This window comes from Octopus bimaculoides, chromosome 6 (genome assembly GCF_001194135.2).
Source record: "Octopus bimaculoides isolate UCB-OBI-ISO-001 chromosome 6, ASM119413v2, whole genome shotgun sequence".
NCBI lineage: Eukaryota > Metazoa > Mollusca > Cephalopoda > Octopoda > Octopodidae > Octopus > Octopus bimaculoides.
In genome coordinates, this window is record NC_068986.1 from 10,614,481 (window position 1) to 10,638,488 (window position 24,008).

Below are 24,008 nucleotides of genomic sequence, written 5' to 3' on the forward strand. Positions count from 1 at the left end.
GCTTTCGTGACTGAGTTTGCTTTCAGGGATTTTTTACGTGACTTTTTGCGACAAATTTTTTTGTATGATAATTTTTATAACCTAAAGGCTAACTCCGTGAGTAAATTAAAAACATTCTGGGCCAAATCCGGACCACATTCCTGAAATTTTCGGTTCCTATGTTTTCTTTACAGCGATTGTTTTCGGCGATTTTTTTTTCACATGATTTTTTGCGATGAATCTGATCATCCTTGGGATATGACTCTGGAGGAAGCAATTGCAACAAATTCTCCCAAAACAAGCCAGAGATCCGTTTGCAGATCTTCCCATTCGGGGACAGTTGCTTAAAAGCTATATACTTAAAAGCTGCCTTATCAAGTGGCTTTTAAGCTAGTATTACTAATATATTAATGAAAAGCTGTAAATCTTACTTAGTTTTGGGTCCTCCCACATCGTTAAACATACACGGGAGATTTTCTTGTGGGATCCATCTGTTACAGTTTTTCCCACACCAACGTAACTGCCCTTCCTAATGCCAACCACTTTACAGAGTGGACTGGGTGCTTCTTACATGGCACCAGCACCAGAGCTTCATATGTGGCACCAGTATATGTTGTTACAGCACAGGTGCTTGTCAGTGGCACCAGCACAAATGTTCTTGGATTGGACCCTTTCCCATTTTCTTTCTTCTGATAACAAGTCATTGCAGTCATTACATACCAAATGACTTGAGTACAGAATGTGACCTGCCAGTCAAACCTGAAGCAGCCCCACGCTGTTTTGAAACGACTGGAATTTGCTTTCCAGAAAGATTTCTCTATTTGTAATTCTGTCTCATTCAATCACTTTCAGGATCTTCAGTAGACATTGTTGACAGAATGTGTCGACCTTCACTAACATGTTTTATTGCCATACAGAACTATTTCTCCATGTAACCGGATCTTCATGTCCCTTCTGATGCTTACTGTTGCCTTGATTTGGCACATACACGGGACTACAACCTATGCTTTACCCATTCTATTGTTCACATTATTTTTCTATGCCTCCATTACTCCTAATCTCATATTCCACAACCTATTGTTCTATGAAGATAGAAGGTGGGATTAGGGCTTTAATCTGCATCACTTTGATCTTTTCAAAGCTAATCCTAAGTTTACTAATGTCTACAGTTCTGTATTTAAGAGATGAGGAATTATGTACATTATTTACTTTGATGGATATTTGTCTTCATCTTGTTTGTTGTTAACACAACGTTTCGGCTGATATACCCTCCAACCTTCATAATAATAATAATATCGAAAAATACCTTAGGAATGAGAACCCAGGTTCGAAATTCCCCCAAGACACCTGATGAAGGCTGGTGGATATATCAGCCGAAATGTTGTGTTAACAACAAACAAGATGAGGACAAATATCCGTCAAATGTAAATAATCTACTAATTTCTACTTGTTCTTGAAGCCCAACTCCTTTTCCCACAATCAATGCTAAAACCCTGTCATTTCCAGTCAATGTAAAGCCTCTGTCATATAGAGGGATAGGGGTAGGTGTCTTGCTGTAGAGTCCACACAAGAATTTGATACCACAATTCTCGGTCCACTGGTCGTTTTTGAATCTATATTTCTAATTTTACTGGAATAAGGCAGGTACAGCAACTGCTGTGCTGATGATGCGAATTGGGGCAGAAACACATATCCACTGCTGTCCTCCTTTCTCCAAACAATCACACTTTCTTTCTTATAACAGTATATCCTCGTTCTTGAGATTATCTCTCCGCTTTATTTGGTATTGTTCCTATTTTCCATTAAACCATAATTCTATCTTTTCTAGAAGCAAAAATAATTTCAATAAATCAAGAATTTATCTTGTGTGTTATTTAATATAACCTTATACATTATTGTTGTTCAAATACATGCCCCTGGCCATTGTGAATTGTTTCTCTTTGCTCATTTTCAATTCATCACATAAAAAGCATCCAGTCCACACTGTAAAGTGGTTGGAGTTTGGAAGGGCATCCAGCTGTAAAAATCTTGCCAAAACAGACCTTACGGGGTCGATAAAATAAGTACCACTTAAATACCGGGGTCAATGTAATCGATTTAACCCCCCCCCCCTGAAAATACTGGCCTTGTGCCAAAATTTGTAACCAATGTGTGTGTGTGTGTGTGTTCATGCGTGTGTGTGCACAATCCAATTTTGCTTATATGGTTGGTAGACTGTGGTCAATGCATACAACGTTTGTGTGTAACCATGTACCAACATATCACATTGGTATCACATGGTAATATGCACGCACACACATCCACACAGGGTTGGATGAAGAGGGCGCAGGCGTGGCAGTGTGTTAAGAAGCTTGTTTCCCAACCACATGGTTCCGGGTTCAGCCCCACTGCATGACAGCTTGGGCAAGTGCATTCTACTATAGCCTCGGGTTGACCAAAGCCTTGTGAGTGGATTTGGTAGACGGAAACTGGAAGAAGCCTGTTGTATATACATATGTATTTTGTCTCACTCCACCGCTTCATGATTGGTGTTCGTGTGTTTACGTGCCTGTAGCTTAGCAGTTCGGCAAAAAGAGACCGATGAAATAAGTACCGTGCTTTAAAAAAAAAAAAGTCCTGGGGTCGATTTGTTCGACTAAAATCCTTCAAGGCGGTACCCCAGCATGGCCGCAATTAAATGACGGAAACAAGTAAAAGATAAAAAGAAAAGAGGTATGTATAAATAGATACGGCACGTTGATTTAAGGTTGCCCTCTGCGTCGTAGATGGAAATGAAAGAAAATATAATCGTGTTTTATAAAATAACCGACTTATTATGTATGGGAGAACTTGAAGCGGAGGAATAATTTTGCATATATTAAGAAAGACAGAAGGTTGGTGGAGCATTAGACAGAGAAAAGGGGGAGGGAAGATGGTACGTGGCGAGACAGAAAGAGTAGTAATGATAACGAGTTAGAGATAGAAAGAGAGAAAGAAATAGGGCAAAGTTTATCATTTAGAAGTTTTGTTGTTGTTGAACTCTCAGCATGGCAGAAACCGTTAGATTTGTAAGTGCCGAAGAAGTCACGAAAGTTTTAACTTACCAACATCTTATACCTGTCTTAGAAGACGCCCTTAAGCAATATTCTTCCACCAAAAACGTAAAGATTATACAACCTTCTAAAACTTTAATTGAAGTTAAAGAGAATAATGGGTTTGTATGAAATACTTTTAATTATATCGATATGTAGTCTTCAAGTTTTCTCTGTATAAACTTGTTTGTGAGAAATCTTCAGGATTTTTTGAACTATTATTAATTTAAATTCCTAAATAACTGAGACAACTTCTTATTTCATTGCGAAAATTTTGTTTATAAAACAAACAGTATATTTTCGGTCATTTAAGTTTAGCGCCATTATTATTATTATTATTATAAACCATTTTTTTTTCCGGTAGTTTCATGCCAGCTTTTATTTCCCTACCTGGTGCACCTCCGTGTTCCTGGGATGCGTGCGGCATTGTGTTCTTATTTCTGTGAGGATTAAGGGAGCGTAGACTCCTCTTACACCAGTTTCATTTGTTAAGGGGGTTAATTACTTGTTATAATTAGTGTATGTTATGTTGATGTGTGTAACGTAGGTTGTTATTTTGTTGGACCTTAATCTTGTACATGTTGTATGAGTTGCGTTGTTTTTAATTACTAGGTACTTGTGGGTGTGTGCGCTCTATGAAGATTGTTCTGTTTGAGTTATTCTATTGAAACGTCTTCAACAAGATGTGAGTTGTTCCTAGCAGAGCTATGTGTAATGTTGTGAACCATTATATGTCTTCTATATTTCTTTTCATAATTTTAATATCGTGTCTAATGCTCCAATAACTCGTCTTATTGTTTTCACCGTCGTGCTTCACATCTTGAGTTTTTTCAGTTTCGGGGTCCTTCTGCTTCGATACTTTCCTTACTTTTCAAACGAAATGTTTTCACCAGAATGTCTATCATTATGCATGTGCTTGTTTTCTTGTCTTTTATCGTCTGAACGATTCACCTTGATCTCTTTGTCAGTCTGGGCAGCATATCCCAGAGTATTGTAACCGGGTCGTTGCCACGCACCGTCTTCGGTACATATTTGTACTACTCATTTGTGTTCACTTTGAAGTGTTGGTATTATTGCCAAGTAAATGTAGCTGCCAAATAAGTCATCCCCGTGTATATACTCACATTTGATAAGCACTGAGCAATTGGAGATGATGTGGTCAACTGTCTCATCGTGTTGGTTGCACAATGATGCATTTGCTATTAGGATTAGTTTTCTTGATTTTATCTTCATAGTTGTTTGTGGGGATCTAGTTCAAAACGGGGGCACCAGTATTTTCTTAACGAAACACTTTGAAACTTGGGACACTGATAGAATGTGTCATATAAAACATCTTTTTCTCTTAGTCTTCTTAAGAAAAATTATTATATTGCAATTTATTTCATGTTAAAGTTGTCGTATTTCTGTAATTTCAGCCAATGACTGACGTCCATTCAGCCGAATACATTAAGTGCTGACTACGTAAACAAACGATTCTGGCGGTGATAAAATTATTATTTCCTTGTTAAAAAATGGCTGAAGCATATTGGCAGTAGCTAATAAACCTTTCTATTATAGGCACAAGGCCAGGTTTTTGAGGGAAGGAGCAAGTCAATTAGGGTTAGGGAAAACGAACACACGTGTGTTGCCTCTCTGCAAAATGTCAGAAGTAATGGAGATTAAATACGCTTTACACCACTTAAACTGCCAAAGGAGTAACTGTAAACAGCTGAATACTTGTCAGTGATTGGTTGAAATTATTGAAATAAGACAATTTTTTACATGAAATTAATTCGAATACAAATTTTTTTTTCTGTTCTATAACACAAAATAGATTATACGAAGTTTGAAAGTCTTTCGGTACCAAAAACACTACATAAAACATAAATGAAAACTGGTGCCCCCGTTTTGAACTAGATCCGTTTGTGGTCAGGCATTAGTCTTGCTTAGTAAAGTTACTCTATTTCTGCTTTTGTTCTGGAGTTTTTGAGCCATTGTTGACTTTCACTTTGGCTTCTCAGTGAAGCCTTGCACGGTATTGACCACCCAGTGGTTTTTCTCTCCATTTCTTCTTGAGATTATGTTTGTTTTCATGTTATTTTTTGTATGTTTTACCATTTCTGTTGTGTTCTTGTCTAAATTTAGTATCTGAATATAGTCTGTTTCTGCTTTCTATTTTATCATTTCTTGTGTATAGAGAAGGGGGTCCTTTTTTTTTTTTTTTTTGTTATCTATTTCTTTATTACATTTGAGTTTTCCACTCTTTGTTTCTAAGCATTTGAGCTGTCCAAGTATGTGTGCGGGTTAGGGCATATTCTATATCTACTTCAGGATGATGGCTTCGATATGCTATAAGTAGTTTCCTGGTTTTTCTATCTAAATTTTTCAATTCACTTAAATTCCAGTTAATTATATTAAAGCTGTAGTTTACAACTGGTATGGCCAGCATATTTATACCAATTCTATTTCTAGCGTTGACTTAAGCTTATGATATTAGTCTAACTCTTCTATAGTATTGTTTTTGTCTTGGGGAGGTCATTACACCAATAATAACACATGCACTGGTTCACTATCACTTCTATGGTATTCATTCTTAATTTTCATTTCCATGTGTTGTATATTAGCTGCCTTGACTATTCCTAGGTATTTCTATGAGTGATTATGACCTACTTCTTTAATTCCAGTGTTTATGTCAAATATGATATTTCCAGTGCCAGTTAATTTGCTTCTTCTTAATGTTACTTTGGCACATTTGTTTAATTCTTTACTCATCCTTATGTCTTTGTTGAAACTATTGACAATTTTTAGGAGGTTTTCTAACTCATTGTTACTTCTTGCAAAGATTTTTAGGTCGTCCTTATACAGGAGATGGTTTATATTGGGTCCATAACATCTGTACCCCATGGTGGTGTCATTTAGCAATTTTAGCTAGCAGGGTCAGAACAAGACAGAAAAGTAGGCAGGGCAGCAATTCACCTTGGAAGATTCCTCTTCTTATAAATATAGGGCTGGCTTTGATAATAGTCTCCCTATTTTTCAATGGCATAACAGTTTTCCATTTTGTCATTGCATAACTCATATATTTAAGCAGTGTTGGGGCTGCCTTATGTGGAGTGACTCCAATATCCACGAATATGGAATGCTATTGAAAACCTTCTTGTAATCCATCCATACCATGCTGAGACTCGTTTCCATCTTTTTGTAGTTTTCAACAATGGCCTTATACACTTGTAGCTGTACTTTACAGCCATACATCCCTTCTAGCACCCCTTTTGAACTTCTGGAAAGACATCAGTTTCCAGATGTTTAATAAGTATATAATTAACACGAGTGTTTTGTATGTTGTTGGTAGGCATTTTATGGGCCTGTAATTTTGTGAATGTATGATGTTTTTGTTTTTAGGGATCAAGAACAGTTTCCTCACCAGTGTCAAATCAGCTGTTGATTCTGATTGGCTTAGTATTTAATTAAATGCAGATGTTGTATGTACATGGCTACAGATGAGGTGTTTTAACCAGAAGCCAGGGACCATATCTCTTCTTTTCTAGTTGCTGATGGCTCTCAGTGTCTTAGTGATTTCCTCACTACTGATGGTTGACCATATCTGTGCTGTTATTAGGCTTTTTTTAAAATTCCGGTTCCCTTCTTGTCCATTGTGTATTTTTGTTACATGAAACTGTCAAACCCATACAGCCATGGGAAATGGACAGTAAATGATGATGATGATCTCTCACTCTAAGTTGTGATTAAGAAGTCAGACCAAATAGTGATATTTTGAAATGATTTAGTATGTACATACTAAACTCCGCTTGCAAAGACCTGTTGAGGGAAGTGAAATCAAACCAAATTCGACGACTGGCACCCATGTAAACCTCTCCTTCATTGGACACTGAACTTGACTTGCGAGACCTGTTGAGGCAAGTGAATGTGAAATCATATTGGCATCTGTAACAGTGGAGCGCTAAGAGCACCGTCGGAGCGTGATCATTGCCAGAGCAACTGTCTGGCTTCCATGCCAGTGGCATGTAAATAGCACCATTCGAGTGTGATCGTTACCAGCATCACCTTACTGGCACTTGTGCCAGTGGCACATGAAAAAACATTCGAGCAAGGTTGTTGCCAGTGCCACTGGACTGGCTCCTGTGCAGATGGCACGTAAAATATACCATTTTGAGCGTGGCCGTTGCCAGTACCACCTGACTGGCCTTCGTGCCGGTGGCACGTAAAAGCACCCACTATACTCTCGGAGTGGTTGGTGTTAGGAAGGGCATCCAGCTGTAGAAACTCTGCCAAATCAGATTGGAGCCTGGCGTAGCCATCTGGTTCGCCAGTCCTCAGTCAAATCGTCCAACCCATGCTAGCATGGAAAGCAGACGTTAAACGATGATAATGATGATTTCAGGTCTGTGTAACATATAAAAGAAATTGCATCCATTATGTAAGATCTTCCTCAGTTAAAACTTTTAAAGAATGTTTACATAATGAATGCATATCCTATTATATATATTACGCAAACCTGAAACGTGTGTATTAAATAATTTCAAAATATCATTATTTGGTTTGACTTCATTATCACAACTAATAAACTCGAAACCAGTACAAACCAGCTGTCCACTTATCTGGAGTAATTTGTTGATTTAAGTCAAAAATTTTAGTACCATGCACCACTTCTTAGTATAACACGAAATTTATGTTTAAGTGTGTTTGTGTATAAATTCCAATCATGTTTTTTTTTTAAGAAGCTCAATTATTTTTTCCAACCTTCCTTTTCCAGGTTGTGTCTCGTAATGCCATGTTACAGTGCTGCAGACAACATTATTGCTACCAAACTTGTCACCGTTTTCCCACAAAACAAAGATATTCCTTCCCACGATGCTGCCATTGTTGTATTTAGCAGCACCAATGGTAAACTTTTGAGTGTAGGTTTCTGTTTTTTCAAATCTAACAACAGCACTTAGCTTTCTTTAATTGTACACCCATTCTTAGATATATATGTATATATTGCCCAGGTGTCGAAACCATAATGATATCCGTGGGGCAGCTGATGATGGAGGTATGTTGGATTGTTGGTATGGCTGTGGAATAGTATAATAACACATCCTTTTGAGATATATATATATATATAGAGAGAGAGAGAGAGAGGCAATTATGTGAATAAACAAATCAAGACAAGAAGCCCTCAGCTGGAAGATGGAGAAGTACTGAAGGAGGTGTTTTTGTGCAGGTTGGGAGACTAACACTTTAGCATTTAACCCTTTTGATACCAACCCAGCTAAAACCACCTTAGCTCTGTAGTACAAATGTTTTTGTTTTCATAAGTTTTGAATTAAAATCTTCCGCCAAACCTTAAGTCACAATTTATGTTCCTAACACTAGCTGAATGAGAACCAAGTTATTGTACTAAATTCTTTGTTATATTTAAAATGAATTAAAAGAAACACAGAGCATCTCAACAGAAATACAGTAACGAAAGAGTTAAACAGAATATTACAGAGTGGATATACTAAAGTGTTTTTGTTCATGAATCAATTTGATAAGCATTGACCTGGGTCCCAACAACCAGCAGGGGTCACTGTTCACTTTTTATTTCTTTATATCTTGAGCCTTTAGTTAGAAATGCTTTTTCTTTTTTTTTTTCATTTTGATAATATTGTTGCTGTGTGGTAAGAAGTCTGCTTCCCAACCAAATGGTTTTTTGGGTTCAATCCTACTGTGTTACACTTTAGGCATGGGTCTTCTTCGCTAGCCCTGGGCCAACCAAAGCCTTGTCAGTGGATTTGGTATAGGGAAATTGAAAGAAGCCTGTTACACATACACACACAGATATATGTATGCATGTTACTGTTTGTCCCACCAATTCTCCCCTTTTGTCCCTAGTACCCACATAAAATTTCACACTGCTCTCAGGGGGCTGTACCATCCACTTTTAGAAGCCCTGATTGTGTCTTGAGCAAGTTCATCTACGACATCCACTTCAAAGTTCTTCTGTTGATTTGATAAGTGTCCAGATTGTTGGTGCCGTTGTTGTTGTTGATGGTAACAAAGACATCGTGATGTGTTTTTTTGTTTTTGTTTTGCTATGAGTGGTGGTGTCCATGGGTGAGATAACAATGATTGCATTCTTCCTGTTGTTTAACCCTAGGTCAAGCCTGAAAAAACTGGATTATGATCAAAATCGTTCCAATCATGATCATTTTGTATTTCAAGGACTATGTTATCCAATGTGCCCTTCTTTTTTCAAGTGTGTGATTGGAATGTGATTTGGCTGCAGTTCTTGTAACTTGTAATATTCCTTGTCTGTAGGTGATTGATGGAAAAGTGATCACAGCAATGAGGACGGCAGCAGTGACGGTTATTGCAACAAAGGTAATTATTCTATAGATTCTTTATCCAATATAAACACAAATATGGGGCAGAACAACAGTGGACCTACTGTCAACATGCAAATCTATCATTCTTTTTAACTCTTTCATTACCAACCCAGCTGGTAACCAGTTCTGGCTCTGAGTACAAATGTCTTGTTTTCATAAGTTTTGAATTAAAATCTTCCACCAAATCTTAGTTACAATTTATGTTCCTAACATTAGCTGAATGATAACTAAGTTATTTTACTAAATTCTTTGTTATATTTAAAGTAATTGAAAGAAACACAGAACATCTCAACAGAAATATTGTAACAAAAGGGTTAAAATATAAAATAGAGAAACAATTCTTAACCCTTTTGATACCAACCTGGTTGAAACTGCCTATGGCTCTGTAGTACAAATGTTTTGTTTTTCTAAGTTTTGAATTAAAATCTTCCACCAAACCTTAGTCACAATTTATGTTCCTAACACTAGCTGAATGATAACTAAGTTATTTTGCAAAATTCTTTGTTATATTTAAAATTAATTGAAGGAAACAGAGCATCTCAAAATAAATACAGTAACGAAAGGGTTAAAGTAAGATACTGTAGATCTTTCTTTTTCTTTTTTAATTGTTGTGATTATTCAAGACATCAGTGTTTTATTCTTTTTTTTTTTCTTATATCAGAAGTGACAAATTGTCATCCAGGAATTTGAATGGCTGTGAATACATGCCCATAAGTGCAGGAACAAAATTTGATTAGTGGGTACAAACTTAGTTTTTCAAGAGGATGTTCAAAGCATTTTCATTGTCCCTCGACAAAATTTTAGGGAATGCACTTGCTCCTCCTGCACCCCTTGTTCCTGAACCTATGTACTTACTGTTGAGAAGGCCCCAAAAGACCGAAATGTATCTGGTGTTCTTGCTAGCTACTGCTGGGAAAATGTTTGTCTCCTCTAATATTTATTGTGTTTTTAACACAGCAAGTCCATAAGAGAGTTTATTTCAGGACAAATACCACAGTGACTGGTCTATTGACAGTGCATACATTTAGTATGATACAAAGATAACTGTTTTAATTTAATACTGCTTCAATTGCATATATACCAGAGTTTTAATTGTACTATTTTATGATAAAATTATTTTCCAGAAATTTTGGGGTAGGGAGGGGGCAGTCGATTAGATCGACACCAGTATGCAACTGGTACTTAATTTATCAACCCCAAAAGGATGAAAGGTAAAGTTGATTTTGACAGAATTTGAACTCAGAATATAAAGACAAACGAAATACCACTAAGCATTTTGCCCAGCGTGCTAACGTTTCTACCAGTTTGCCTCATATATACATTGAGTTGATTTTACTGCTCCCTGGTGGCACATGTAGAAAGGTGGTATAATACATTTCCTCTGCTAGGGTAGAGAACTCTTTCATGTTTTCCTTGTCTCATCTACAAACAAATATTCATGTCCTAATCCCAGCCTAATTACCAATTAATTTAATGAATCTAATTTACTTTTATTTTTTTCCTTCAGTATCTATCGGTGCCAGAACCTAAAGTTTTGGCCATTATTGGTTCAGGTGTGCAGGCTAGATCCCACTTTGCTGCTTTTACGAGAGCCTTCAAATTTTCTCAGGTAAAGTATTTGTTTCTGTTCCTCGTCAGTGTGGTGGTGGTGGTGGTGGTGGTGGTGGCATCGGCACAGAAATGGTAGACAAAATGTTTTGTAATATTTACTTATGCTGTAATTCAAATCCTGCTCTGTGGAGGCATGTAGCTTGGTGGTTAGAATGTTGGACTCATGATCATAAGATTGTGGTTTCAATTCCTGGACCGAGCAACACATTGTGTTCTTGAGCAAGATACTTCATTTCATGTTGCTCCAGTTCACTCAGCTGGCAAAAATGAGTAACACTGCGACAGACTAGCGTCCCATCCAGGAGGTGAATTTATCCGCCACTGAAACTGGGAAACTGACATTTATGAGTTGTTGTGAATTGAGAAGGTAACTTTACCTTAAATCCTGCTCTGGTTAATTTCACTGTTAATCCTAGCAAATAAGGACTGTTTGTGGCCCTGAGATTGGTGCAGTTGACTGTTCCTATAACTTTATGGCATTGTCATCATCATCATCATCATCGTTTAACGTCCGCTTTCCATGCTAGCATGGGTTGGACGATTTGACTGAGGACTGGTGAAACCGGATGGCAACACCAGGCTCCAGTCTGATTTGGCAGAGTTTCTACAGCTGGATGCCCTTCCAAGTGAATTTTTTTTTTTTTATACTGGTTCATGGCCTAGTGGTTAGGATGTTGCTCTCACAGTCATAAGATCATGCCGGTGCCATTTGAAAAGCACCCAGTACACTCTGTAAAGTGGTTGGCATTAGAAAGGGTATCCAGCTATGGAAAGCATGCCAAAACAGACTATGGAATTTGAAGTGGATCCTGGCCTTACCAGCTCCAGCCAAACTGTCCAACCCATGCCAGTGTGGAAAAATAGAGGTTAAATGATTCAGTGTGTCCTTGAGCAAAACACTTCATTTCACATTGCTCCAGTTCACACAGTTGTAAATGAGTTCCAACAGCAACACTTGGGAAGTTAACCCTGCAAAGGACTGGCATTCCATTCAGGAGGAGTGTTGTAATCTCAGTCACTTATACACCATGCAAACCAGATTAAGCTCCGACCTCACAAGTCCTAGGACTCGTAACAGAACTCAGTCCCACTGGTTTTAGTCATTGGACTGCAGCCCTTTTGGGGTACAGCCTTCAAAAGTCCAACTAATCATGCCATGTCCTCCCCATCTACTTCTAAGTCTTTCTGGTACTTCTTGTAGTGATCCATTTTTGTTAAATGTAATCCCCTACACTGTCTCCAACTTCACTGTTTTAGATGCCATAAAAGATACTATGGAAGAATTATCCAAATTCACTTTCTGACATTCTTGTGTTCTAGGTAAATGTTTGGAGTAGAAATAATGCAAACGCCAAAATGTTTGGTGATGACACTGGAGCGAAAGTGTGTGGCACCGTAGAAGAAGCTGTCAAAGATGCTGACATTATTGTTACTGCCACAGCAAGCAAACAACCTCTTTTAATGAAAGACTGGGTCAAAGCTGGTGCTCACATTAATGGTTCGTATAAATAGAGATGCTTAGAAGATAATTGTCTATGTGTGTGTGTGTGTGTTTATACACTCACTCGGCCCTGCACTGAACTTCCCCCCCCCACTACTCTTATCTTCCTAACACTCCTCACCTGCTGTAATCATACAAGAGCAGAATCTGCACATAATCCATACCGTCCCCCCCCCTCCTTGTGCTACCAATTATGTCTTCTTCTCACTAAAACTGCTTCTATTTCTCAACTATCTCCTCTCATTCTCAATATCATCCTTTCCCATTCCATTTCTCTGCCTCCAGTTATTTCTCTGTCTCCCCTGAGTGCCATTTTTGGACTGTCATACCCCATCTGTTGTCTGCTATCATTCTCGACATCCTCTCATATGTTGATGGCTTCCCCTATCTTTGTTCTTCACTCACCATAGCCACCCTTACATACCTCTAACAACTATCTGTCTCACTGTACATCTCTCTCTCAAGCCCCCCCCCCTCTTTCTATCTCACCCTACACCTCATTTCCATAATTCCTAATCTATGCTGTGACTGCAAATTACTCCGTCGTTTCCAGACAAATCTTTTGAAGAATATGATATCCAGTATGTCCTTTCTTTAACCCTTTTGATATCAATCCATCTAATTCCCATTTTAAAGTTATCTAAATTAAAATCTTCCATCAAGATTCCATGTCAGCTTCTGTTCTAAATTCCACGCAAGTTCATTATTTTCTAATTAATTGAAACAAAAATTGTGTATTTCACCAGAAATATGCTGTCTTTGTAAATGCACAACTATACGTTTCCTGGTCTTGATGACGTTACTTGTCTGCTTTTCAAACATGGCAGGCTCTTTCTACTGCACCAGGTTTCACTGTGTTTCCACTTCTGCCATAATAACTGTGTTATTTGAGAACAGTGACAAAATAGCCAGCGTTGTTCTCCTGTTCAAAGAAGGTGACCATACATCACCAGTCAATTATAATGCAGTGAAACTCACAAGTTTTGTCACCAAATTGATGGAGTTGTGCATCAAAAAGAGACTCTTTAAATTCCAGAATTCTCATAACTTTATTCAACCCTCACAATTTGGGCTAATCCCCAACTCCAGCTACAGTAGTTGCCAACTCATTAAATTTATAGAAGGTATCACACAGGAGCAATAAACACTGAAAATGTGCAGAAAACAACCTTTGCCACACTCCAGGGAGAAAAACTAGAAGTAGTTGATAGCTTCTGCTACCTAGGTGACCAAGTTTGTAGCGGGGGAGGGTGCACTGAAAGTGTAGCTGCTAGAATAAGAATAGCCTGGGCAAAGTTTACAGAGCTCTTACCTCTGCTGGTGACAAGGGGCCTCTCACTCAGAGTAAAAGGCAGACTGTATGATGCATGTGTACGAACAGCCATGCTACATGGCAGTGAAACATGAGCTGTGACTGCTGAGGACATGCGTAAGCTCGCAAGAAACAAAGGCAGTATGCTCCGATGGATGTGTAATGTCAGTGTGCATACTCGACAGAGTGTAAGTACCTTGAGAGAAAAGTTGAACCTAAGATGCATCAGTTGTGGTGTGCAAGAGAGACGATTGCGCTGGTATGGTCATGTGGCAAGAATGGATGGGGATAGCTGTGTGAAAAAGTGCCACACCCTAGCAGTTGAGGGAACCTGTGGAAGAGGAAGACTTGGGATGAGGTGGTGAAGCACAACCTTCGAACTTTAGGCCTCACCTAGGCAAAGACCAGTGACCGGGAACTTTGGAAATATGCAGTACGTGAGAAGGCCCGGCAAGGCAAGTGGGAACATAATCTGTGGCTTCTGCCAGAAGTGTAGCCAGCTCACTTATTCATATCTTTACTTCATTGGACACTAAACTCTGCTTGCGAAGACCTGTTGAGGCAAGTGAATCTGAAATCGAAATCAAACCAAATTTGACGACTGGCACCCATGCCAACCTCTCCTTCATTGGACACTAAACTCTGCTTGTGAAGACCTGTTGAAGCAGGTGAAATTGAAATCGTAATTTAACTATATTCGATGACTGGCACCTGTGCCAGTGGAGCGCTAACAGCACTGTCTGAGCATGTTCATTGCCAGAGCAGCGGTCTGGCTTCCCTGCCAGTGGCCCGTAAATAGCACCAGTTGAGTGTGATCGTTACCAGCGTCGCCTTCTAGCACTTGTGCTGGTGGCACATTAGAAAATCATTCGAGCGAGGTCATTGCCAGTGCCACTGGACTGGCTCCATGTAGGTGGCACGTAAAAAACATCTTTTTGAGCGTGGCCGTTGCCAGTACCGTGTAACTGGCCCTCGTGCCGGTGGCACGTAAAAGCATCCACTACACCCTCTGAGTGGTTGGCATTAGGAAGGGCATCCAGCTGTAGAAACTCTGCCAGATCAGATTGGAGCCTGGTGCAGCCTCCTGGCTTGCCAGTCCTCAGTCAAATCATCCAACCCATGCTAGCATGGAAAGCAGACGTTAAATGATGATGATGATGATGATGATCACCTGAATTGCAGACAGCAGCTCATGGGTGGATTTGATCTATCTCACCTTCACCAAAGCTTTTAATTCTGTACCACACAAATGACTTATGGTGGAGCTCTTTGCAATGGATGTGTAGCGTAGATTCTGTAGATGTGAAGGCTAATCTTTGTCACTGTTTGAAGTCGTTCATTCTGTGTTGAAAAGCAGTAGCCAAAACACTAGGACAACATTCTACATCTTATGTGATGACATCTGATGTCCCACAGGGATCTCTTCTGGGTCCCATGTTGTGTGTTTCATATATTAATGAAATAGATGTTAACTTGAATATGCAGGTGACATTATGTGATACCTTGATATAAAAAGAATGGATTTTTGCTTTAAGCACTTTTTAGATTGATCAATAAGTATAGGGGAATGTGGATAAATGAGTGATTGAATGAATGTGGGTGATATATCTGCTATTACTAAACTGTTAAGAATGGATGAAGGGAGACATTAAGGGGTGATGCCCCAAAAGTGAGGGACTTGAAATAGGGCTTGTTTTGCATGGACAGTGATTGTGAATGGATGCATGAGAAGCCTATCCATATCAGGAAGAGTACAGAGAGTGTCACAGTGTTGACCAAGTTCTATTTGGAGTTTAAGGAGTTCCCTTTTCAGGGGTCGTTTGCCAGCTCAAGGCAACAGTCCTCTTTTCTACCTTTCACACCACAAAATCCTTTGTTTTTAATCTTATTAAGATGGATATGTGATTGTGTATATATATATATATATATAGATATATATATATATATGAGACATTCTGCCGTTGTTTGAACTGTTACATAAATCTCGTTGCAGCCGTTGGAGCCCCAATAGGTGAATGTCAAGAAGTAGACTCAGAGTTGACCAGGTCTTCAATAGTTTATGTCGAAGATTATGATATGGCCTATAAATACAGCGGTGAGCTTGGTGCTTCAAAGGTAAAGATTGGCTTACATGTTTTGTAGCTAAATGTTTTTTGTTCAGTTGTTGTTGTTGTTAATTGTTTAACCCCAGGTCAACCTGATGATCAAAGTCTTTCTAACCATGACTGGTCAAGCATAGAATATATAGGTAATTTAATGTGTCCTGTATTGAAAACAGTGATTTGGCTCGTATTTCTAAACTGGCAGAATCATTAGCAGACCAGGCAAAATGGTTGGCAGCATTTTGTCTGCCTTTACATTCTGAGTTCAAATTCTGTTGGGATCAACTTTGCCTTTCACCCTTTTGGGGTTGATAAAATAAGTACCAGTTGAGCACTGGGACCAAAGTATTCAGCCTACTCTCCAACAAAATTTCTAGCTTTGTGCCAAAATTTAAAACCGTTATTACAAGTGGCTTCATTTGTTTGCAATCTTCTGTAAGAACTATTGTGGGTTGGCAATAAGAATGATATCTGGCTGTTGAGAATCTGCCTCAGAAAATTTCCTGTGACCCATTCAAGCATTAAATGGATGATGATGATGATGATGGATTTGTTAGTTCATTGTCTTGCCTGTTCAGCTACTTGCTCAGGAGGCAACTAGTCCAGTATGTTTTGATTGAAGATCTCAAAATAAACAGCATCTTATTTGTTCTGTTCAAATCAGAAATTTGGTTTCTGTTCATAAAGATCCTGGGGTCAATTTGCTCGACTAAAGGCGGTGCTCCAGCATGGCCGCAGTCAAATGACTGAAACAAGTAAAAGTGTAACTGCACAGATGTTATTCGTTAACTGGGGTTTTATAAATACCCTTCCAATTTGAATTTACTTGTAGGCTTGAAGGCTTCAAAATCAGATTGGCTCCAACCATGATATATAAAAGTTTTGACACTATTAGATGCTTCATGAGCATAGGTTCAGGAACAGGGGGTGCAAGTGTAACCCCTAAAACTTTTGTGGGGCAATGAAAACGCTTTGAACATCCTAAAAAACTGGGTTTGCATTCCCTAAGCAAATTTCAGTTATGTCTACACCTTTTCTGAGTTCAAATTCACTACAAATATTTCATTGTCTCAGTTCACTAAGATATGAAAAATTGTCCCCCCTCCCTTGCCAGTTTGAGTCAGAAGAGCTGGTCACCCACTGATGGATACTTCTGCTCACAAATCAGGTTGAATAACTATTTTGTCTCAATACTGTGGCATGGATGAGATTAATTCTCAGTCGCCCAATCTTTCAACCAAGACACAATACCTTGTTGTGGTTACTTGGGAAAGGTACAAACATAGCAATCAACATTTTCCTCTCACTTGCACCCATAAATGTCACCTTAGAATCATAAACAATTAGGATTATATCTGATATCAAGAGGTATATTTAAGATCATCATCATCAACGTTTAAAGTCCACCTTCCATACTAGCATGGGTTGGACGATTTGACTGAGAACTGGTGAAACCAGATGGCTACACCAAGCTCCAATCTGATTTGGTAGAGTTTCTACAGCTGGATGCCCTTCCTAACGCCAACCACTCAGAGAGTGCTTTTACGTGCCACCGGCACGAAGGCCAGTCAGGCGGTACTGGCAACGGCCACGCTCAAAATGGTGTATTTTACGTGCCATCCCTGAAATCATAAAAGGATCTAACAACTGACCTAATTTATCACAACAAGACTTGGAAGGAATGAATATTGGTCCTTTCTGTTTTTCAACAGTTTCTCATTCCCTAATTGATGTCTATCAGAGGATTCCCACACTTATGCTCATGGGAGGGGCCTCAGAAATGGCATAACCAAAGGGTCTCTCCTTATCTGAATCCACCTCTCCCTCCAATCATAAACCACTAGCAGAATGGAGTGAGGCGCACAGATAGCAGAACTGGATCTACAGGGTCATCAACCTCTCAGCCTTATCAGTTATTTTTCAAAGTAGTTACTCTCATATATATATATATATATATATAGCTACCTCGTGTTTAGGTTATCTTCACTTCAGAACAAAGATCTTTGCTTTATTTGGGTGAAGTCAGTCAGTTAAATTGTCCGTTTGACATTTGTGTGAATGAGAGATTAATTGTATTAAAATTTCTAAACTTCAGGCCAAAGTCTTTGGGGAAATTGGAGAAGTCATTGCTGGACAGAAGCAAAGTTTTAGGAATAAAATCACAATGTTTATTAGTCTTGGTATGTATTTCCTTTTATCAGAAATAATCCTCTCTCTCTCTCATATATCTTTTATCATTTACTTGTGGCCATGCTGGGGCACCACCTTGAAGAATTTTTAGTGGAATAAATCAGCTCCAGTATTTGTTTTTTTTTCTTGAGCCTGGTACTTCTATTGGTTTCTTTTTGCCAAACCACTTAAGTTACAGGGACGTAAACATACCAACACTGGTTGTCAAGTGATGGGGTACAGACACAGACATTTTTGGGGAAGATAAATGTAAAACATACACACACATCATCATCATCATTATATACATGTATGACTGTTTTCTGATACTACAAAAAACTCCTTTTAACTGCAAAACTCAGAAATGTATATCCTAAAACCAGGGATGGGCTGAGGGGCACGTAAAAATTATTAAAACAGCTAAAAATTTTCTGAAGCAGCACCCCCCACTTATTTTATCTACAAGCCACCATTGCTTCTGACTTTTCCTTGTTCCATTCCATCCTTCTCATTTCTGTTATATATGTTTATATAAATTATCTATACTAAACTCAGCCAAGAATTCGTATTCCAATATAATTTCAGTCAAACTATGATACAAAATCATTTATTCTGTGAAAACGTATCTTTGTTTTTCATTTGTATAAAAGATTCATAGAATAAAGTTATTTTCCATTTATGCTAAAAAGTTAAACTTGTTTTAATTACACAAAATTCACATACATACATATAGACCCTCTCGTCGCTGACATTTGACGAAAGGTGTTTTCTTTCTGCCCACTGGTCTTCCTAAAGAAGAGACGTGAATTTTTCTGTCTCTTCTACCTAGCGTTCATAATAATTATTTTTCTATTGTCGTGCTTTTACCAGTTTTTACTGTCTTGTTCTCACCATCCTGTTCTTAACACTTTCACCCTCAGCAAAAAATTCCAAATTTTATTTAATTTGCTTTGTGGGAAGGACTGTTCCAACGATGTCACGTATTGTCCTTGCCTTTGAAACGTGGAGTAGATGGACAGGGACAGCTGACGAAGGGATATATTCTTTATGTTGCATGTCTCGTTTCTCTTTTTTTTGTTCGTTGTTTGAAAAAAAAGTTCATTTTCTGTTTTCATTTTTATGTTTTTGTTTCTCATTGTGTTTAATGTTTTTTTGATGTCCTGTACCCATATATGCATGTATGTATACATATAGATGTAGGTATTTACATATATGTATGGATATATGCATATATCTATATCATTATATATTTATATATATACATATAAGAAAATTTTGCATTTTCAGCCATCCTCATCATTTAACGTCCATTTTCTATGCTGGCATGGGTTGGATCAGTATTTTTCCTATATACACATATACATACATATAACAAAATTTTGATGGATTTTTAACATTTTCCCTATACACACACACGATGGGCTTCTTTCAGTTTCCATCTACCAAATCCACTCAGAAGGCTATGGTTAGCATGAAGGTAAATTCTTTCTCAACAGAATAACAATCCACTTGAATTCTCTTCTTCGCATGTTTGATCCTGCCATTTAATCTGTGGACCAAGTGGCACTTTGGGTCCTTGAGCAACGCTCGTCATTTCCCAATTGCCCCAGTCTACTCATACATTGCAGAAACCATGGAACCTTCTTTGTCTCTTAACAAAAGACCAAAGTTCAATATTTTGAATTCTCTACTGTTTCTTCCATTTTATACAGCATAAAATTCATTACCTTGTTTGGTTTTTTTTCCTAAAATCTTTATGGCTATATGACCACCACTCTGGCACAGAATCCATCTCTGGATTGCATCAGATTAAATTTTTATTAAAAGCATGAATAGTTGATAAAACAAACCAAACCGAGCTGTCTAACGCATTCTCACCTTTTATTTTTGTTTGTAGGTATGGCTATTGAAGATTGTGTGTCAGCCAAGTTGGTTTATAAAAACATAACAAATAACCTCTGAAAAAAAATGAAGAAAGGAAGAAAAACCAGCCAGAAAAGGTTCAAATACCTCAATGAAATGAACAGCTCTTAAGGAAACAAAGAACATTTTTGATTTACCCGAGAACCCAAGCAGAAGATAATGAACAGGTTGGTTTTCTGACCAAGAATTCTTGAGATGTTATGTAATTCTTTTGGGCAATGTTAATTAATCTAATAATGTAAAATGTCACGGAATAATTATTGCATTGTTTTTTTTTTTTGGTGGTGGTGGCGGGAGTCGTTTGAAATTCAAGAGAATATTCTTTCATTATTACTATACTAGAGTGTTACCACTTTATGATGACAGGCAACTTTGGAAGTGTACCTTTGCCATCACAAGTAATACCAGGAATTTTGATTGTAAATCAACTTTTTATCAAATTTCTTGGTGCTTATACAAAATGACGAAATGAATACCAATTTTCAAATGAAAGCCGTTTAAAAATTTAAATAAAATAAAATTTCTCATTTCTATATTTGCAATAAGTACATGACATTATTTTCCTACATTTTATGAACATCATTATCTACCCCATTGGAAAGATATCTGCAAAATTTAATTTTAAAATGCCCCCCCCCCTCCTCCTCCCAGCTGTTTACTCTGACTTTTAACATAGCATGTAAATGAATATTTTTGTAAAATTACCTCCTCACTAACAACTACAAACTCGTCCCCCGCCAAATCTGAAAGTCCATTATTCATTATATTTTCTACTCGATTTGCTATTGAGTTGTTTCCCCTTAGTAATTGTAGGCGTTTGTGTCGTGTGTTGGCAATAAAACAAAGATAATTATAGAGTAAAGATTATTTGCCAATATAACATGGCAGTCCTGGTTTAGGACGAATGTTGCTGTAATTTAGCTCCAGGAGACATGGTCTCCACCTGACTATACGACACGATCTGTGTCCTATTTTCGAACAAGGGAATCTAGTACGCCCCACTCAGCTCAAAACAATATTTGTGTATCGCGATTTCTGATGAAGGGAAATAACCTGGAAATCACAATACACAAATATTGTTTTGAGCTGAGAGGGGGTGTTAGATCCCCTTGTTCGAAAATATAAGGACACAGATCGTGTCGTATAACCAGGTGGAGACCATGTCTCCTGGGGCTAACTTACAGCAACATTCGTCCTAAACTAGGACTACCATGTTATGTTGGCAAATAATCTTTACTCCAAAGTACTGTTGCTGAATATCTCTCGTTGTGAGATTTACAAAGATAATTATGTCTTCGTGGAATAATGTAGTGTTTTGTTACCATAATGATGCCATTTTTGAAGCACTTCGGGGTGTTTTTTTTTTTTTTTCGTTTAAAAAAATTCCTCAAGCAATAATGCCAGGTCCTATGTACAAATTTCTATCTACCTATTGGTTTCACATTTTAGCACAAGACCAGCAATTATGGGGGAGGCAGTTAGTCGATTACATTAACTCCAGTATGTAACTGGTACTTATTTTATTGCCCCCCTCCCCCCGATGAAAGGCATAGTTGTCCTCCTCAGAATTTGAATTCAAGAACGTAAATACAAAAATTCCATGAAGCATTTTGTCTAGCAAGGAAACGACTCTACTTACATTACATGTTTTAGTGCACTACAAATGTTTTCCCTAAATATGTGCTGGTGAAGTTGGAGTGCATCTTTTATGCCATCAAATATGGTAGTTAGAGACCTTATGATTAAGAGAAAACCTAAAAGAAGGAAAATTTAATTCAAGTCCATAATAACAACCTGTTTTGTTCCTTTCATTTCATTAACAGAAAATAAATGATTTGTGGTAAGACGATTATCTCCCTTACTCTAGCAAAGACAAATTGTCTAAGATGAAATTTGCTTTGTCTCACACAGAAATTGTGGAAGATGCACAGAGCTATTGTGAACTCATCTTCTGGTGGTGACTAAAGAGGTCAAAACCTCTTCTGCCTTGTCATCAGATATCTCAGGGTCACGAGCATTTCGTCCCTGCCTGAGTGGGGCAGTGAAGACAAAACATTTGCTTACAGTCATTTGTCAACCACAGCTACTTTGAACTGGTTTCAGCTGCCATGCTTATGTCCTTAGTGGCTTCCTTCAGTTGCCTGAATTCCAAACCAATCTTCTGCTGGAAATCTAGCAGGAAAACTGCAGAAACCAATCTCAATAGGAAATGTAGCTGTCTGCCATCTTTTGAAAAGAACCTCATCAATCAAGTTTCAATATTTTGCTTTCTTCCATTGGTGAGAAAATCAAGTGTGCTATTAGTGGGAAAAATAAAATTACTTGAAATTCTTATACATCACCATTCTGTGTAAACATATACCAAGGAGGTAATTATGTGACTAATTCTATCGCTCTGTTTATTGCCATGAACATGTATTAAGAGATAAGGTTTCTTTTTCAGTTGGGGAATGTGCAGAAGAAAAAAAAACTGGTGGTAATTATTAGAAACTCTTGAAGAGAAGGGGAGATAACTACTGGAAACCAGGCAACTTTACAAAGTACACATTCTTAGGAGGAATTTGATCGTTGCAGATAAGTGGAGAACTATGAACATGTTAGTCTTCTAAAAATATCGTTGCTTGACCTACCATTGCATAATGTAGTCCTAGATAGATGCAGATTAATTCGATTAAGGCCTAAAATATAACAAGTACTGGGCTTAATCTGTTCAAATGTAAAACCTTTCAAGACAGTGCTATAGCATGGCCACATTCTGATGATAGAAACCAGATAAAAAATCCCTGGTAACTTTTGTTTCAAGTCAATGCACACGTCAAGATAGAGTAAAGCACGTTATATATATATATATATATATATATATATATCACGTTTGTTTTCCATGCTGGCATGAGTTGAACGACTTGACAGAAGCTGGAGGGCTGCCCAAGCTCTGCTGCCTGCTTTGGAATGGTTTCTATGGTTGGATGCCCTTCCTAATACCAACCACTTGACTGAGTGAACTGGGTGCTTTTTACATGGCATTAGCTCACAAGATTAGAAATGCTCAGCTGGAGAAGTAAGTGCAGGGGACAAGCCTGTGGACAAGAACAACCACACTTTTACTTGGCAGGTTTTCTCTAGCACAGCAAACTGCCAGGAGTCTCGGTCCCTTGTCATCCCCTCTGTGAGTCGCAATGTCTGTGGATCCTTACTCACCCCTTTGTCTGTCTTCCTGGGTCTACCCCATTCACATGTTCCATCTACTACATATAGTTAAATAACCATCTATGTATCATACTAAATGTATATACTCTGATGAAAGGCATGATGGTGTAGAATTGACTTAGATAAAATCTCTTCAAACACCTCTTTTAAAAACATAATATATGGGAGCGGGTCAAACATCATTGCTCCTGTGACTCGTGAGAACAATACATACATACATAGTCTTTCTTGGCATTTGTCAATGCCATGCACTCATTTGTATTGAATGAAATTCAGACAGGAAACAGTGAATAAAACTTTCACTTGTATTGCAAAAGCTTGCCACAGTTTTAATAAACACAATGTACAGCAATTGAAACAAATTAAAATTGCCATCTGTGTATCATACAAAATGTATAAACACCATTAGAAGGTATAATACTGTAGATTTATCTGAAATAAAATCCCTTCATAAACTTGTGTTTAAAATAAAATATACACACACACACAGTTGGCTTCATGAAGATGCTGCCTAACCAAATTTCACTCACAAAACACTGGTTGGCTCATAAACATAAATCACCAACATATGATTGTCCATGTCATCATATGACCAACTGTCTCCTGTGCTGGTGACACGTAAAAAGCAGCATCCGAACGTGGCCAATGCCAGTGCCACCTGAATAGCTCCCTGTGCTGGTGGCACGTAAAAAGCAGCATCCGAACGTGGCCAATGCCAGTGCCACCTGAATAGCTCCCTGTGCTGGTGGCACGTAAAAAGCAGCATCCGAACGTGGCCAATGC

At 38.1% G+C, this 24,008-nt stretch overlaps 1 protein-coding gene across 3 annotated transcripts; it reads left to right on the plus strand.

The window, feature by feature from the left end:
* Nucleotides 1-2,378: 2,378 nt before the first annotated feature.
* LOC106870447 (ketimine reductase mu-crystallin) lies at nt 2,379-20,551 on the plus strand. Of its 3 annotated transcripts, none has more exons than XM_052968612.1 (8): nt 2,379-2,691; nt 7,804-7,948; nt 9,333-9,395; nt 10,908-11,009; nt 12,332-12,509; nt 15,818-15,939; nt 18,022-18,106; nt 19,993-20,551. In XM_052968612.1, the coding sequence occupies exons 2-8, from the start codon at nt 7,817-7,819 to the stop codon at nt 20,055-20,057; spliced, it is 747 nt and encodes a 248-aa protein (XP_052824572.1). In that variant the 5' UTR covers nt 2,379-2,691; nt 7,804-7,816; the 3' UTR covers nt 20,058-20,551. The 3 variants fall into 3 exon arrangements, with proteins under 3 accessions (XP_052824572.1, XP_014772027.1, XP_014772028.1); XM_014916541.2 differs by lacking the exon at nt 2,379-2,691 and adding an exon at nt 2,858-3,172; XM_014916542.2 differs by lacking the exon at nt 2,379-2,691 and adding an exon at nt 3,717-3,735.
* The last annotated feature ends 3,457 nt before the right edge of the window (nt 20,552-24,008 follow it).